This window comes from Oncorhynchus clarkii, chromosome 9 (assembly GCF_045791955.1).
Source record: "Oncorhynchus clarkii lewisi isolate Uvic-CL-2024 chromosome 9, UVic_Ocla_1.0, whole genome shotgun sequence".
Taxonomy (NCBI): domain Eukaryota; kingdom Metazoa; phylum Chordata; class Actinopteri; order Salmoniformes; family Salmonidae; genus Oncorhynchus; species Oncorhynchus clarkii.
Window position 1 is genome coordinate 65,978,409 of NC_092155.1, and position 17,466 is coordinate 65,995,874.

General features: G+C 41.9%; 1 protein-coding gene across 1 annotated transcript; it reads right to left on the reverse strand.

Moving 5' to 3' along the window:
* Positions 1-7,559: 7,559 nt before the first annotated feature.
* On the reverse strand, positions 7,560-16,977 carry LOC139416785 (CCN family member 2-like). Its single transcript, XM_071165853.1, has 5 exons — positions 16,788-16,977; positions 15,327-15,543; positions 13,967-14,215; positions 10,645-10,868; positions 7,560-9,132 (listed from the first exon to the last, which is right to left on the reverse strand). Exons 1-5 carry the CDS (start codon positions 16,857-16,859, stop codon positions 8,782-8,784), a joined length of 1,113 nt encoding a protein of 370 aa, XP_071021954.1. The 5' UTR covers positions 16,860-16,977; the 3' UTR covers positions 7,560-8,781.
* Positions 16,978-17,466: the final 489 nt, after the last annotated feature.

A 17,466-nucleotide genomic window follows, 5' to 3' on the forward strand; every position in this document is an offset into this window, starting at 1 on the left:
GCAAGATGGCACTGACAGACACGGACACCCTGTTTCTAGCTCCTAGACAACTTTGCAGTATTTTGTCTATTACTGCATTGTTGGAGCTAGAAACACAAGCATTCCGCTGCACCTGCGATAACATCTTCAAATCTGTGTAGCGACCAATACATTTGGATTTGATTTGATTTGAAAGGGTGTGTAACATTAAAAGTTTCAACAAATATGTTTTTAATGACTGGAGCTTACTATGTGCCGCGATCATAAAACCAACAAAACACAATAATATTTTCTATCCAACCAATACCGACTGTGTTATGCAGCAGACAAATTCAAAAATATGTCACATACAGCATATTACTGCATGCACATCAAAATGTACAGCCTACCATTAGCTGTATGTGTAAGGTCTGCTACAGAAGCATGGTATTGCTACAGTCAGTACCATACCCAAGCTCCATTCTTCACGTGAGGCCCCAAAAGAATCCAGTTTAATTTGTCAGCAAGACAAAGCATCTAGCCATGCCTTATTTCATAAACAAGCCCCAAATTGTATCTATTTATTTTATTTCACCTTTATTTAACCAGGTAGGCAAGTTCTCATTTACAATTGCGACCTGGCCAAGATAAAGCAAAGCAGTTCGACACATACAACGACACAGAGTTACACATGGAGTAAAACAAACATACAGTCAATAATACAGTATAAACAAGTCTATATACAATGTGAGCAAATGAAGTGAGATAAGGGAGGTAAAGGCAAAAAAAGGCCATGGTGGCAAAGTAAATACAATATAGCAAGTAAAACACTGGAATGGTAGATTTGCAGTGGAAGAATGTGCAAAGTAGAAATACAAATAATGGGGTGCAAAGGAGCAAAATAAATAAATAAATAAATAAATACAGTAGGGAAAGAGGTAGTTGTTTGGGCTAAATTATAGGTGGGCTATGTACAGGTGCAGTAATCTGTGAGTTGCTCTGACAGTTGGTGCTTAAAGCTAGTGAGGGAGATAAGTGTTTCCAGTTTCAGAGATTTTTGTAGTTCATTCCAGTCATTGACAGCAGAGAACTGGAAGGAGAGGCCAAAGGCCAAAGAAAGAATTGGTTTTGGGGGTGACTAGAGAGATATACCTGCTGGAGCGTGTGCTACAGGTGGGAGATGCTATGGTGACCAGTGTGCTGAGATAAGGGGGGATTTTACCTAGCAGGATCTTGTAGATGACATGGAGCCAGTGGGTTTGGCGACGAGTATGAAGCGAGGGCCAGCCAACGAGAGCGTACAGGTCGCAATGGGGGGTAGTATATGGGGCTTTGGTGACAAAACGGATTGCACTGTGATAGACTGCATCCAATTTGTTGAGTAGGGTGTTGGAGGCTATTTTGTAAATGACATCGCCGAAGTCGAGGATTGGTAGGATGGTGAGTTTTACAAGGGTATGTTTGGCAGCATGAGTGAAGGATGCTTTGTTGCGAAATAGGAAGCCAATTCTAGATTTCACTTTGGATTGGAGATGTTTGATGTGGGTCTGGAAGGAGAGTTTACAGTCTAACCAGACACCTAGGTATTTGTAGTTGTCCACGTATTCTAAGTCAGAGCCGTCCAGAGGGCTCTGGAGGGTTGTTAACACAGTGTCCAAAGAAGGGCCAGAAGTATACAGAATGGTGTCGTCTGCGTAGAGGTGGATCAGAGACTCACCAGCAGCAAGAGCGACATCAATGATGTATACAGAGAAGAGAGTCGGTCCAAGAATTGAACCCTGTGGCACCCCCATAGAGACTGCCAGAGGTCCGGACAGCAGACCCTCCGATTTGACACACTGAACTCTATCAGAGTTCTATCAGAGAATGATCTGCTCCTATTCTAAATAGTTTAGTAAGGTACCATCTCATGTTACCCTTATGGATTGTAAAGGGGCATTTTCCTTCACTAAACTTTTCCACTTACTTTGTCAGGATCAACTCATTTACCACTATCCCTATCTCTCACACAGCCATGGACGGCAGCCAGCAAAACTCAAACATATCACTACAGCTCATTTACTGAGCAAAAACCTTAGCGCACCAAAACAAAAGTAAATATGGAAAATAATAATCTGTTTGATTTGAATCACAATCAGTACTCCCTCAAGACTTTGCCTCCCTATTCTCAATAAGACTGTTGGGTGTATTATGTTGTAATGAGTTGCTGCCTGCACAGTGTGTTACAGTACTGTAATGATCCTTTGGGTCACCACACAAGTGTGGCCTTTCATATGGTGCAGGTTGATTTCATATGGCGAGGGTTGTAAACCAACGAAAGGTATTCTTTATCTGGATCCCCATTAGCAGACGCATCGGTGAGCACTAGATTTCCTTGGGTCCGCAATATACATATATCAACAGGAAACTGAGAAGAGACCCTTGGTTAAGAAACCTTGAAGTCTGACAACTAGAGTAAAACATTTTAAAAAAAACACCCACCCAAGAAAGCAAGAAACATAGGCATAGTAGAGGGCAGAGAGAGGGAATGACTGATGGGCTGCTCTGTGCTCTCTGACAGTCGGGTTAATTAACGAGGACCCTCATGAGTGATAGACTCCTCAGCAAAGTATAATGGTACAGTATCCTGTATATGAGGCTCGGACATAGGATAAGCACAGAGACAATGGATTTTCAGAGGTGTTCTAGTATTTATGCCATAGGCCTAAACACTATTGATGGTTTCCATTTATAAAACAAACAGATCCAACTACTTAAATGGTTGATGATACTCAATTGATAATTGACCTCACTGCACAATAATTGGCCTCAATGCACAGTAATTGACCTCACTGCACAGGAATTTACCTCACTGCACAGTATGTAGTTTTGTTCTTGTAATATTACACCACTATTTTTGCTTGAGGTTATGACATTAATTTATCACATTTTCAGAGAAAATATATTTGTACAGTGACATTTGAAAAGCACTGGTTCCCATAGTTTTTGCCCTCAATCATTTTTAATCCCTTTTATGAAGCTTTTCCTGTGCTGCATCTGGTCTTACACTTCTCACTCTAATCTAGGAGATCTTTGTTTAAACTTAACATAGTATGCTATACAATACTACCGTGCATCATTAGAGATCGTTTGGGACCTTGCCACATCCTGCAGCGTAAATAGGTTGTGTTCCTGTCTGCTGCTGAATGACTGCTAAGCACTAGAGTGTGTACTTTACCGAATGTTCTTACTGAGGAACACAAGGCTATTCTTGGCAGAACAACTATGTCACATCAAATTGCAGAACATTTCTAAGCAAAATGTGAACCAAAGTGATAAGGAACTATGGTGTGTGAAGTCCTGTACATTCTTAGTTTATGGATTCTAATGTATTCCCATGTATCAGTTCTGCTTTTCATGTAGTGATTGTAGTGACAGTGGGCCTGTCATTCCTGTTAAGTAACGCAGTGTATTTCAGATATAGGGAAAGCAATTGAAAAAACCTGAAGGTTGATATAATGGGATTTCCAAAGTGTCTGGTATTTTATGTAGAGAATCTTTCTAATATGTAAAATATGTAAGTCATATGTAATTATTACATTCATCTTTTGAATCAAGTTTTTATTGGGTACCTTTATTTGAACTAATGTTGTACATTTTGTAATACAGTATAAATTGTAACATTTGATTCCATACATATAAAGGATGAGATATATGTTTCATGAAATAAGAGTAAGAATACGTTCAAAAGTCTTCTTTAAATGAAAATGTTCACTTTAGAATATACACAGTATCATGCATTCTTTTTAGACCTTCACCACATTTAAAGCCGATCAGCACATTATAATAATGTTCTATTTTGAATGGAGTTTCACACCTATATTAAAAACTCTGCTGGCAGTTAGTCTGTTTCCTGTTCCTCTGCACATGCATCATCTTTTTACTGCAGCCGGCTAAATCAGGGTCACAAAGAGTGCTTCCTGGTAGTCTTAAACAAATCGACTTTGAAACGAAAGTATACACCTCACTTACATGGTTATTGCGTTAAAAAAAGAAGACACCCATATCATGTCAGATATAGCGTTGAAATGCATTCAGTTATGAGTTTGCATCCCAATATTACACTTCATATACATCACAGAAGACTGAAATAGAACAAAACCGTTTGACAAAGAAACTGGATTTTAAGCGTTTAATTAAAAATATATATAATAATTTCCTTATACAAACTGTAACTCAGTCAAATCTTTGAAGTTGTTGCATGTTGCGTTTATATTTTTGTTCAGTGTAGTTTTGTAGACCAAACCATTCGGATGCCGACCAATTTTCGGGATGTCTCATGGTCTGACAAACACCACTGTAGCTTGGCCACCTTCCACTGCAGATGCAGAAGGCCGACATAAGTGGATGAGGTGGATTGAGATGCAGCCCATGCAATGATACAGTATCTCTAGTTTAAGCTGATGGATTGTGATATGGATTTCTTTATTATGTTACTTAGATTGACACACGGTTGTGTCAATAGACTCTTAAGAATATTTTGGGGAGGACGGGCTCATAGTAATGGCTAAAATGGAATCAATGGAATGGTATCGAACACACATTCACTTCATTCCAGACATTATTATGAGCCCGTCCTCAGCAGCATTATTGTTCCAGACATTATTATGAGCCTCCCCTCAGCGGCATCCTGTGATTTACAATATATTTACATCTATTAGATACAATGAATAACCAGGAACGTCAATTCATGCATATTACCATACACGGAAAACAATGTTTATTTTGTTTTATTTAACCTTTATTTAACCAGGAAAAGCTCATTAACACCCAGTCTCTTTTGCAGGGGATACCTGGCCAAGAAGGCAGCAGTAATCATTACAACATTACTACATGTAAAACATACAATACAATCAGCACATCAACAGCACAATCCAGCCAACAGGAAATATTTACACTCATCATGAACCGTCTCTCATCAGAGTTTTAAACCCTTTAGGGGCACTAATACATCTAGGTGAAGCATATCTTGTCGACTATTCCATGCCTCTGGTCCACAATAGCAGAAGGCAGTCTTGCCTTACTCGGTGAATGCCCTGGGGACTTTAAGTAGCAACCACCTAGCAGACCGGGTCTGGTAACTGCTAGTGGTAGAGGCGAGCAGGCCTAAGATGTAGAGGGAGTTTATCCAATATGGTTTTGTAAATGAACACGTACCAATGTAGCTGTCTGCACATAGAAAGATAGTTCCAATCCACCATTTGGTGAGTGACTGAGCATTTGTAACAAAGCATAAGGATAGATGATAAACAGAGTCAAGTCTCTTTAACACAGAAGAAGCTGCATGCATATACAGTGACTTCAGAAAGTATTCACACCCCTTGACATTTCCCACATGTTGTTGTCTTACAGCCTGAATCTAAAATGGAAAGAAAATTAGATTTTTTTGTCACTGGTCTACACACAATACCCCATAACGGCAAGGTGGTGTTATGTTTGTAGACATTTTTTCTAATGAATAAAAAATGAAAAGCTGAAATGTCTTGAGTCAATAAGTATTCAACCCCTTTGTTTTGGCAAGCCTAAATAAGTTCAGGAGGAAACATTTGCTTAAAAAGTCACATAATAAGTTGCATGGATTCACTCCATGTACAATAATAGTGGTGAACATGATTTTTGAATGACAATTTCATTTCTGTACACCACACATACAATTAACTGTAAGTTCCCTCAGTCGAGAATTGAATTTCAAACAAAGATTTAACTACAAAGACAAGAGAGGCTTTCCAACGCCTCGCAAAGAAGGGCATCTATTGGTAGATGGGTAAAACAAAAGCAGACATTGAATATCCCTTGGAGCATGGTGAAGTTCTTAATTACACTTTGGATGGTGTATCAATACACCCAGTCACGACAAGGATACGGTACAGGAGTCAGTTAAACTTAATTCAGTTGCGGGAGAGGAAGGAAATCGCTCAGGGATTTCACCATGAGGTCAATGGTGATTTTAAAACAGTTACAGGAAGCCTGTACAGAAAAAAAACATTCCAAAACATGCAACCAGGTTGCAGTAAAACTGCAAGAAATGTGGCAAAGACATGAACATTTTGTCCTGAATAGAAAGTGTTGTGTTTAGGGAAAATCCAATAAAACACATTGCTGAGTACCACTCTCTATATTTTCAAGCATGGTGGTGGCTGCATCGTGTTATGTGTATGCTTGTAATTGTTAAGGAGTGGGTAGTTTTTCAGGATTAAAAATCAACTCAATTGAGCTAAACACAAGCAAAATCCTAGAGGAAAACCTGCTTCAGTTTGCTTTCAAACAGACACTGAGAGATTAATTCACCTTTCAGCAGGACAATAACCTAAAACATAAGGCCAAATCTACACTAGAGTTGCTTACTGAGTGGCCAAATTACAAGTTTGACTTTAATATACTTCAAAATCTATGGCAAGACCTGAAAATGGTTGTCTAGAACGATCATGTCACGTCCTGACCTTAGTTCCTTTTTTATGTCTCTATTTTAGTTTGGTCAGGGCGTGAGTTGGGGTGGGCATTCTATGTGTTGTTCTATGTTTTTGTATTTCTGTGTTTGGCCTGGTATGGTTCCCAATCAGAGGCAGCTGTTTATCATTATCTCTGATTGAGAACCATACTTAGGCAGCCTGTTTTCCCACTATGATTTGTGGGTAGTTATTTTCTGTTTAGTGTGGGTTGTGCCTTTTGTGACTTTGTATTTAGTGTTCAGTTATATTTAATAAAATGCCGAACACGTCTGCTGTCTGCTGAGTAGGACGCAACCAGAAATGGAAGTGTCATCAAATATAGAATATCTGCCACTCCAAGGTTCAGAAGAAAAACATTGATATTTCTGAATTTCTTCCAGTTCGCAAACAATAATTTTAGTCCCAAACAGTTGACAACAAGACCAATGATGAATACTGACATATACACTGCAGGTAAGAATTTGTGTGAAAAGGCCTTGTTAACTTGTCCACAGGAAGAGTTTGTCTCCATTTTCTCTCCCCCACAGAAATTGATCTTATATGGTTGAGAATAACCTGAATAGAGGTTGAATGGAAAAAAAGTATTTCCTTCAAGATGAATGAAGAAGTCAGTCGCTCAGTTTCCTATCACTTCTCAGTTATTTTCAGAGCTCCACATTGAGATTGCAAAAGGTGGAGGTAGGTGTTCTCTCACAATGTTTTGTGTGAAAGTGCTATTTGCTCTATGACAAGCTGTATCACTGACTCTCTATACAGAAGAATTCTGAAATTATCAGTAGGGACTCATTTCAATGTCTAGACCCACACCACACACACACACACACACACACACACACACACACACACACACACAGTGGCCCCTTATTTCATTCAGTTTTGTAACAGTGGTTTGAAACTAGAACATAACTTTTTGATCAAGGTCAACATTCAGTCATTTTATATACAAATAAATGACATCAATTTAGATCCGGTCAGTTTCCTATTCATCACACAACTATTTGCACTGATACTGTGAGTCCAATAGAAGCCACTAGATGTCAATGAATTTACATGGCATTCTGATATTGGGACTCTACAGTGTGTATGTTGAAATATCAGCACACAAATCACTAATCAATCATAAGGAGATTTATGGGAAAGTTACAGAAGAAATTACAACAACATCTCAATATAGCAAATAATTATTGAATCATATGCAATGTACAAATGAGCTCAAGCTTTACACAAAATACACTGTGAATGGAAAACATTTTGGACAATGCATAGAATCAGCGATACAGTTGTACGTTTCAAAAAGCATAAGAATGGTTTATATTTACAGCAACTTAAAAAATAAAAGTACAATTTCATCACAAAATAGACACATTTATAAACAAACAAACTGATACAACAGATGGAATTTGCATGTCAAGATACAGTGTCTATCAACCCAAAAGTTGGTGTCATTCTGTAAAATAAATTCACAAAAATGTAAGTAACAACACTTATTCACTCAACTAAGTCAGGTCACGAGTCCAGGAGAAACACTAGGACCTAAGATGAGTCAAGAAAGGCAACAAATGTCTCTGGTCAGGTGTCGTCTAGTCTAGTCATATGATACTACAGTTGGTCAATCAGTAAACAAGACGTGTTCTGTGACAGTAGTTCACTTCCATATGCTAAACAGTAGCTCTATCAGTCTGTTTCTGCTCACTTGCCTCCTTATGGACTCCTTATGGAGACGTCATGCTAAATGTTTGGCTTGACAATGACCATGTAGTAGAGAAAAACACAAACAGACCTGGGACCAGCCTAGCTAATTAGGGTTTATTGACCTATTCTACTCCTCATGAGGTCACCCTATGACAGGTGATAAAATGGAAGAGAGTAGGGGTCTTAGTGCAGACTGACCTTGTCCAGTCATGTCAGGGCTTTATCCCCCAACTCAGTCCCAGTTTATTACCCAGAAGACCATTTCACTTCCCCTATCTATCCTAAGAGGTATAGGTTACACCTGCTGGATCCAGTCGTGATAGAGAGAGGCTCTGTTCCAATATCCATACTTGTATACCACTTAGAAGGAAGCAATGTAATGGGCATGTATTCAGCAATCTATTTGGCAAGTAGTGTACCAGTATGGACATTGAGACACAGAATACGTGTTGCTCCCATGTCTCAGTATGGGAGTGTCAGTCCATGAAGGGGGGTAGGATAGGGCTCTAGATCTCTACAATAACTTACAGTAAGTAGTAAAGTGGAGATCTCCTGGGAAAAAGCCCTATGCGGAACATATTGAGGTGGAGAGCCACACCCTAGGTTCTCAAGGGGGACTAGAGGGTTGAAACGAAATGCAAGTCTAACCCCAAATGGCAGGGCTCCTGTATGAGCGTGAAGGGCCTGTGTAGGGTACAGCTGCATAGGGGCCTGAAGCTGAGTAGGGTACAGCTGCATAGGGGCCTGAAGCTGAGTAGGGGCAGTTGTAGTGACAGACACAGGACTGGATCATCATGACTGCCCGGTGTAGGAGCCTGCCTGTGGGGCACCGGAATGCCACGGTGGCCGTGCTGGTCCGGTATGGGGAGCAGCAGCGGGCGTCGGTACACTGGCCACAGTACCGGGGCCGGTAGACTCGTGGGCTGTAGCAGCCCTGGTGCACCAGTCTCACTGGCACCACTGACCTGTAGCTCGACTCGCAGCGCCGGCCCGACTGAGAAAACACACACAGATCACCAATGTTAGCCTACTAGATGAGCTCATGGCTGCTGAGAATAGAGGTTCATGTATGTTTTATTAAATTAGGAATGAACTCAAATGCAATTACTGAAGAAAAAATATAACACCATAATACATGATTTTTTGTACAATGTTGTACACATAGCACATGCGTTTCCAACACAAGCATACTCCAGACCATACAGTATGGCCATTTAATAAAGGACTGCACACTTTACATTAGTGTCGAGGTGACAGGAGCACACATTTTAGCACATACATGAGCCATATGCATGGCATGGGTCCTGTTGATCTTATCTAATATCTCTGTTGATATAACCTAATACCCCCATTGACATAACCTTATATCCCTGTTGCCATAACCTAATATCCCTGTTGCCATGACCTAATATCCCTGTTGACATAACCTAATATCCTTGTTGCCATAACCTAATATCCCTGTTGACATAACCTAATATCATTGTTGCCAAAAGCTAATATCCCTGTTGCCATAACCTAATATCCCTGTTGACATAACCTAATATCCCTGTTGCCATAACCTAATATCCCTGTTGCCATAACCTAATATCCCTGATGCCATGATCCAATATCCCTGTTGACATGATCCAATATCCCTGTTGCCATAATCTAATATCCCTGTTGGCATACCTAATATCCCTGTTTACATAACCTAATATCCCTGTTGCCATAACCTAATATCCCTGTTGCCATGACCTAATATCCCTGTTTACATAACCTAATATCCCTGTTGACATACCTAATATCCCTGTTGCCATAACCTAATATCCCTGTTGCCATGACCCAATATCCCTGTTGACATACCTAATATCCCTGTTGCCATAATCTAATATCCCTGTTGACATACCTAATATCCCTGTTGACATAACCAAATCCCTGTTGACATAACCTAATATCCCTTTTGCCATAAGACAGAACCTAATATCCCTGTTGACATAACCTAATATCCCTGTTGACATAACCTAATATCCCTGTTGACATAACCCAATATCCCTGTTGCCATAACCTAATATCCCTTTTGCCATAAGACAGAACCTAATATCCTTGTTGCCATAAGACAGAACCTAATATCCCTGTTGACATAACCTAATATCCCTGTGACATAACCTAATATCCCTGTTGACATAACCTAATATCCCTTTTGCCATAAGACAGAGCCTAATGTCCCTGTTGCTATAACCTAATATCCCTGTTGTCATAATCTAATATCCCTCTTGACGTAACCTAATATCCCTGTTGACATAATCTAATGTTCCTTTTGACATAATCTAATATCCCTGTTGACATAACCTAATATCCCTGTTGACATCACCTAACATCCCTGTTGACATACCTAATATCTCTGTTGACATAACCTAATATCCCTGTTGACATAACCTAATATCCCTGTTGATATAACCTATGACATGTGAGGTAGGCCGGTTGGGGAGTGGGTTACGAGAGGTTATATGGGCAGGTATGGGCTCACCATGGGGCTTCTGCGTGGCTGGAGTGCCTGACAGGGCCAGACCTTACAAAGACGGCTCTGCATCTCGAGCCGGCAAGCTGGGTTCTTGTTGGAAACCCGAGTGGAGACCCCGGCGTCACAAGTACGGGAGCAGACACTCCACTCTGTACTCTGGTCTATACAGTTAAAGGCTGGGTTTTGCTGGGGATCAGACATGCCTGGCCACAACCTGTCTGATCTGGAGGCTGGAGAGAGGAGGCCAGGAGAGAAATGAGACTGAATGGTGAATTTCCTCAAGAATACTTGATTGCTTGCTTCAGCTGTCTTAAAAAGAAGAATAAGTATGGGGAATAACAGCAGTGCGCTTCGAGCACAAACAGGACAATGAGGAATGAGTGACTTGTCACGACATCCAGCTGTTAACAACTCAGAGCCAAAAAACTAATCTGACATGAATTCCCAGGTAAAAAAAAAATGTATCAGTGTGTTTCAGATGTCATAATGTCTCTTAAATGACTCAATTGGCCTCAAATTGGACAGGAACTTTTTGTCTTTTTGTATCACAGAAAAGCAGTGTTATCGACAGAGATCACTCCCTAACTCTGGTTGAATCTGTGAGTCATAATAACCAGCTGTGTTTTTGGTCCGCTGTGACCAGAACCATATCGGTTTTGGTCAAAAATAGTGCACTACATAGGGAATAGGGTGCCATATGGGATGCATATGGGAAACATGGTCCACTGTAAGAGGACTTTCTATTTTAACAATAATGTGAATCTTCATCTGACCAGACTTTTCCATTGAAATGCTGTGGTTATATTTGGACATTGTGTCTTTTCATTTGGCCAAATTCACCCCAATTAAATGCTAAACATCCATCAATAAAAGACCTCAGACAGTGAATGTCAGTGACAGCTCAAATCAAATCAAATGTTATTTGTCACATGCGCTGAATACAACAGGTGTAGTAGACCTTACAGTAAAATGCTTACTTACAAGCCCTTAACCAACAATGCAGTTTTAAGAAAAAATAGATAAATAAAAATATATATATAATTTTAAAAATGATTAAAGAGCAGCAGCAAAATAACAGTAGCAAGTCTGTATAGAGTACAGGGGGGACCAGTAAAGAGTCAATGTGCGGGGGCATAGGTTAGTCCAGGTAATTGAGGTAATATGTACATGTAGGTAGAGTTAAATTGACATGCATAGATAATAAACAGAGAGTAACAGCAGCATAAGAAAGAGGGGAGGGGGGACAATGCAAATCGTCTGGGTAGCCATTTGATTAGCTGTTCGGGAGTCTTATGGTTTGGGGGTAGAAGCTGTTAAGAAGCCTTTTGGACCTAGACTTGGCGCTCCGGTACCACTTGCCATGCGGAAGCAGAGAGTGTGGGGTGTCTGGAGTTTTTGACATTTTTAGGGCCTTTCACTGACAGGAATCTTTACCCCAGTGATGTACTGGGCCGTACGCACTTAGTGCCTTGTGGTCGGAGGCCGAGCAGTTGCCATACCAGGCAGTGATGCAGGCAGTCAGGATGCTCTCGATGGTGCAGCTGTAGAACTTTTTGAGGATCTGAGGACTCATGCCAAATCTTTTCAGTCTCCTGAGGGGGAATAGGCTTTGACGTGCCCTCTTCACGACTGTCTTGGTGTGTATGGACCATGATAGTTTGTTGGTGATGACACCAAGGAACTTGAAGCTCTCAACCTGCTCCACTGCAGCCTCGTCGATGAGAATGGAGTCGTGCTCGGTTCTCCTTTTCCTGTAGTCCACAATCATCTCCTTTGTCTTGATCACGTTGAGTGAGAGGTTGTTATCCTGGCACCACATAGCCAGGTCTCTGACCTCCTCCCTATAGGCTGTCTCATCGTTGTCAGTGATCAGCCCTACCATTGTTGTGTCATTGGCAAACTTAATGATGGCGTTGGAGTCGTGCCTGGCCATGCAGTCAGGAGTGAACAGGGAGTACAGGAGGGGACTGAGCATGCACACCTGAGGGGCCCCCGTGTTGAGGATGAGCATGGCAGATGTGTTGTTACCTATCCTTACCACTTGGGGGCGGCCCGTCAGGAAGTACAGGATTCAGTTGCAGAGGGAGGTGTTTAGTCCAAGGGTCCATAGCCTTGTGATGAGCTTTGAGGGCACTATTGTGTTGAACCCTGAGCTGTAGTCAATGAATAGCATTCTCACATAGGTGTTCCTTTTGTCCAGGTGGGAAAGGGCAGTGTGGAGTGCAATAGAGATTGCATCATCTGTGGATCTGTTGGGGCGGTATGCAAATTGGACTGGGTCTAGGGTTTCTTGGATAATGGTGTTGATGTGAGCCATGACCAGCCTTTCAAAGCACTTCATGACTATGGACGTGACTTCTACAGGTCGGTAGTCATTTAGGCAGGTTACAGTACCGTAGTGTTCTTGGGCACAGGGACTATGGTGGTCTGCTTGAAACATGTTGGTATTACAGCCTCAGTCAGGGACAGGTTGAAAATGTCAGGGAAGACACTTGCCAGTTGGTCTGTGCATGCTTGGAGTACACATCCTGGTAATCCGTCTGGCCTTGTGAATGTTGACCTGTTTAAAGGTCTTACTAACATTGGCTACGGAGAGCGTGATCACACAGTCATCCAGAACAGCTGATGCTCTCATGCATGCTTCGGTGTTGCTTGCCTCGAAGCGAGCATAGAAGTAATTTAGCTCGTCTGGTAGGCTTGTGTCACGGGTCAGCTCGAGGCTGTGCTTCCCTTTGTAGTCTGTAATAGTTTGCAAGCCCTGCCACATCCAATGAGCGTCGGAGCTGGTGTAGTACGATTCTATCTTGGTCCTGTATTGACGCTTTGCCTGTTTGATGGTTCGTCAGAGGGCATAGCGGGATTTCTTACAAGCTTCCGGGTTAGAGTCCCGCTCCTTGAAAGCAGCATCTCTACCCTTTAGCTCTGTGTGGATGTTGCCTGTAATCTATGGCTTCTGGTTGGGGTATGTACGTACAGTCATTGTGGGGACGACGTCATCAATGCACTTGTGGGATGTTAATATTGTCCTACAGCTTGATCAACAAAATAACATCTGTCATTGTGGTGTCCAATTGTGTGAACAATTCCTTATATATGTCAAGTAGCTTGTCTAAAATCAGAAAATAACGTTTGGAATCCACAGTGACTTTTAAATATGGTCCAGTTTAAAGATGTAGCAGAAACCTGCGTCAGAACAGAGGATGACAAGCCTGGTGCCAGATCTGTTTGTATTGTATTGCCAATAACAACCACCATAGTAGTGGACTATACAGCACAAACAGATCTTGGACCAGACTAGTGTATGACTGTTATCCAAGCTTGATGTTACCTGTGATGGCATCCTGAAGGATGGTATTGTCCGTGTTCTCACACACCCACTCCTTGCAACACTTCCCAGGCAGCTGTACCCGCTGGGGGTATGGGCAGTCTGGGCTGGGCAGACGGATGTCCTCAGGGCACAGGGGCACACAGGTCACACCTCCCCCCAGGCAGCGGCACTGGGTGGCACAGGAGGGCTGGAACACCTGGCCATCCAGGTAAGAAACCCCATTCATCTCACAGCCCAACTCCTCCTGACCTGGACGGGTATGAACAGAACAGAGCTGGGTTCAAATTCCATTTGAAATCTATCAAATAGTTTGAGCGTTTGTTCTAGCCTGCCTGGAGTCCAGATGGGCAGAGTTTGTATTTTTGGGACTATTCTATTGCTCCATCAAACCAGGCAAGCTCAATCAAGCACAGATAAAGTATTTGAAAGGATTTCACATAGTATTTGAACCCCAGTATGATGTGGGAACAGGACAGAGACCTGGACTGGTATCCCCACCCTAATCCTAACCCATACCCTGGAACATGGCCCCTGCTCTGGTCTGAAGGAAATACAATTAGGAAAGGAAAACCTCAAACAGAGAGAGAGAGAGAGAGAGAGAGAGAGAGAGAGAGAGAGAGAGAGAGAGAGAGAGAGAGAGAGAGAGAGAGAGAGAGAGAGAGAGAGAGAGAGAGAGAGAGAGAGAGAGAGAGAGAGCTTATGAAAGAGCGAGGTAAGGACTCAAGAGGCTCATGTCTACTGCCAAGCCTGTGGGTTGTTATGTGATGTTATGGGAAACCAGGCTGTTGCCCAAATGGCACCCTATTCCCTATTAAGTGCACTGCTCTGGTCAAAAGTAGTGCACCATGTCGGGAATAGGGTGTCATTTGGGACACAACTCAGGCCTGGGGAGACTGAAAAGTCTGTTTTGCAATCCGTGTGTGTTGTCTCTGCAATCTATCATTCTCAATGGGAAGTGTGTCAACACTACCACTGAAAATAGAGGTTGAGGTGTTTTGAAATACAGGCAAACTAAAGCCCCTCCGCTTTCCGGCTGGCTAGCTCGCTGAGTATATGCCCTAAACAGAGTGTATGTTTGTCCCTCTCTTACATACAGACAGTCTATACAGAGTGCAGCTTCAAACCCTCTCCCTTTATTTGCTAATTGTCATGGGCAGAGGTTGGTTGTTTAGTGTCAGAAAAGAGTTGTCTGTTTGTCCCACCCACACAGACTGCAAAGCCAAACCACACCTGGTCTAAACTGACTCTGAATCTTTCAGGCCTGGGTTTGGCTTGGGCAGAGGCTGCTTGTTTACTGTTAGGAAGGGTGGCACTGTTGCGTTTGTTTATGACTGAAAGTCAATAAACAACTGGTACTCACTGGAACACTCTCCAGGGTTGCCGGAGAAGCTAGTGCTGTAGTCACACTGCAGTCCTCGCTGGCTGTCACACAAGTACAGATCACTGCAGGCCTCACCCTGCTGCCGGGCACACACCTGGCAGCACTGGCAGCCGTCCAGGACCAGAGGGACTCCAGCTGGGCACAGGGGCACGGGGCTGGGGCACTGGCAAGGTCCCGGGCATAGCTGACACCACACCTGGAGTAACACGGGGGCAAATGTTAGAGATTAGAGCAGGTAGAGATTAGAGCAGGTAGATATTAGAGCAGGTAGAGATTAGAGCAAGAGGAGTAGGAGGTCAATTGTTGGTCAGTTGTTGTTGTCGTCATAGTCGTCATCATTATCTCCGTCATCATCGTCATCCTAATCATCTTCATCATTATTATCACCATCTCAAGTATCAACAATATTTTCATTGTTGCCATCCTCATAATCGTCATCAACATCATCACAGTTAAAACAATGCTGCAGTTATGTTCTGAAATAAAACATCCTTTTTTTGACCAAATGTAAGTTTGGTCAAAAAATGTGTATTTGGTAGAAGTAATTTGTCTACTATGTCCAACACTGTCTAGTCAAAGTACACTATCTAGTACACTATGTCCAACACTGTCTAGTCAAAATACTCCTGTTTTCAATTACAGGCAGATAATGGAGCCAACCCACAGCAGGCAATCTTTGGACATACTGGCCTCAATTATTCATTGACGGAGCAATGTCATCCCCCCTGGACTCTACCATTGTTTTAAACATAATTTGTCATCTCAAGCTATTCTCTATGCAATTATACAATTTAACATCAAACGTTCACAATATTCTTAATACATCAATATTGATCATTATTATTCATGATGATCAAAGTGTACAAAAATTGGCCATTTCTAGATAACAAAAAAAAAAAAAACATCGGAATATGCAGTGTACAATAATGGTACATCATGCAATGAACAGTTTATTGTACAAATATTACAAATTGGCTATACAGAAAGTTACACATATTACAAATTGGATTTAGAGTAATTTACAAATATTATAAAATTGGCTCTAGAGTAAGTTACAAATATTACAAATTGGCTACAGAGAAAGGTACAACTATTACAAATTGGCTATACAGAAAGTTACACATATTACAAATTGGATCTAGAGTAATTTACAAATATTATAAAATTGGCTCTAGAGTAAGTTACAAATATTTCAAATTGGCTACAGAGAAAGGTACAAATATTACAAATTGGCTATAGAGAAATTTACAAATAAAAACAACATGACCACCTGGAATCTTGTGATAGATCTTTCCATGGAATGAATGGATACAATCAATGGAATGTAGTCACATTGACCTCCACAGACAGTCCACATCCTGAGAAACAGGTGTAAGATACAGGTACAGTTCACCTCCCCATACACACAACGAGAAAAGCAGAAAACCAGTGTGGCCTCACCTGCAGTGCACCCATACAGAGCAGTAATGCCAAGGCTATCACATTGTCACTGAGTTGTCTTGAAATTTCCATTGAAACGACTGTAGGTTGATTGGACTGCTCTGTTGTGTCTGTCTGTCTAACCTCTAAGTGATGAAGTTGTTGGTAGTGGTGCTAGCTAGCTACCAGTGCTGCTTGCTGTTGGCTAACTACTCATTCCTTTGCATGGCTGTCATTTATAAAGTCTCAGCTGTGATGTCACAGAGCTGACCGCCCGCCGTATAAACAGTCACTGGAGCGAGATCAGAAATGTTTCACATTCCTCCTACTCCCTGTCATCCATTTACACTTCCAACCCTTTCTCCCCTTCTTTTTCCCCTCCCTCCCTCCCTCCCTCCCTCCCTCCCTCCCTCCCTCCCTCCCTCCCTCCCTCCCTCCCTCCCTCTCAGTCTGTTGGTGTGCTGCTAAGTTTACACAGCTTAACACAAATTGAAGGGAGAAAAATACATTATCCTCCTGGATGTCTACTGGATGTCAAATAGCCTCTAAAACGTATTTGCGGTGTAAAGTTTCCTGCAGGGGTACTCCAGTACTCTTTGAGAAGGTCCGGTCACACATATTTCCTAGGTGGCAAAGGTCCGGATTGATATTGTCATTTATCGAAGTAGTAACAGACCACCACCTCGCAACCCATGCGACC

What these genes read in the sequence shown, in the direction of transcription:
- LOC139416785 (XM_071165853.1), bottom strand. Translation starts at nt 16,859, where the DNA reads ATGGAAATTTCAAGACAACTCAGTGACAATGTGATAGCCTTGGCATTA. An exon ending in TCTGTATGGGTGCACTGCAG is followed by an intron (nt 15,544 to 16,787) that starts GTGAGGCCACAC and finishes GTGTTACTCCAG; the next exon opens with GTGTGGTGTCAGCTATGCCC. An exon ending in AGCCACGCAGAAGCCCCATG is followed by an intron (nt 9,133 to 10,644) that starts GTGAGCCCATAC and finishes GTGTTTTCTCAG; the next exon opens with TCGGGCCGGCGCTGCGAGTC.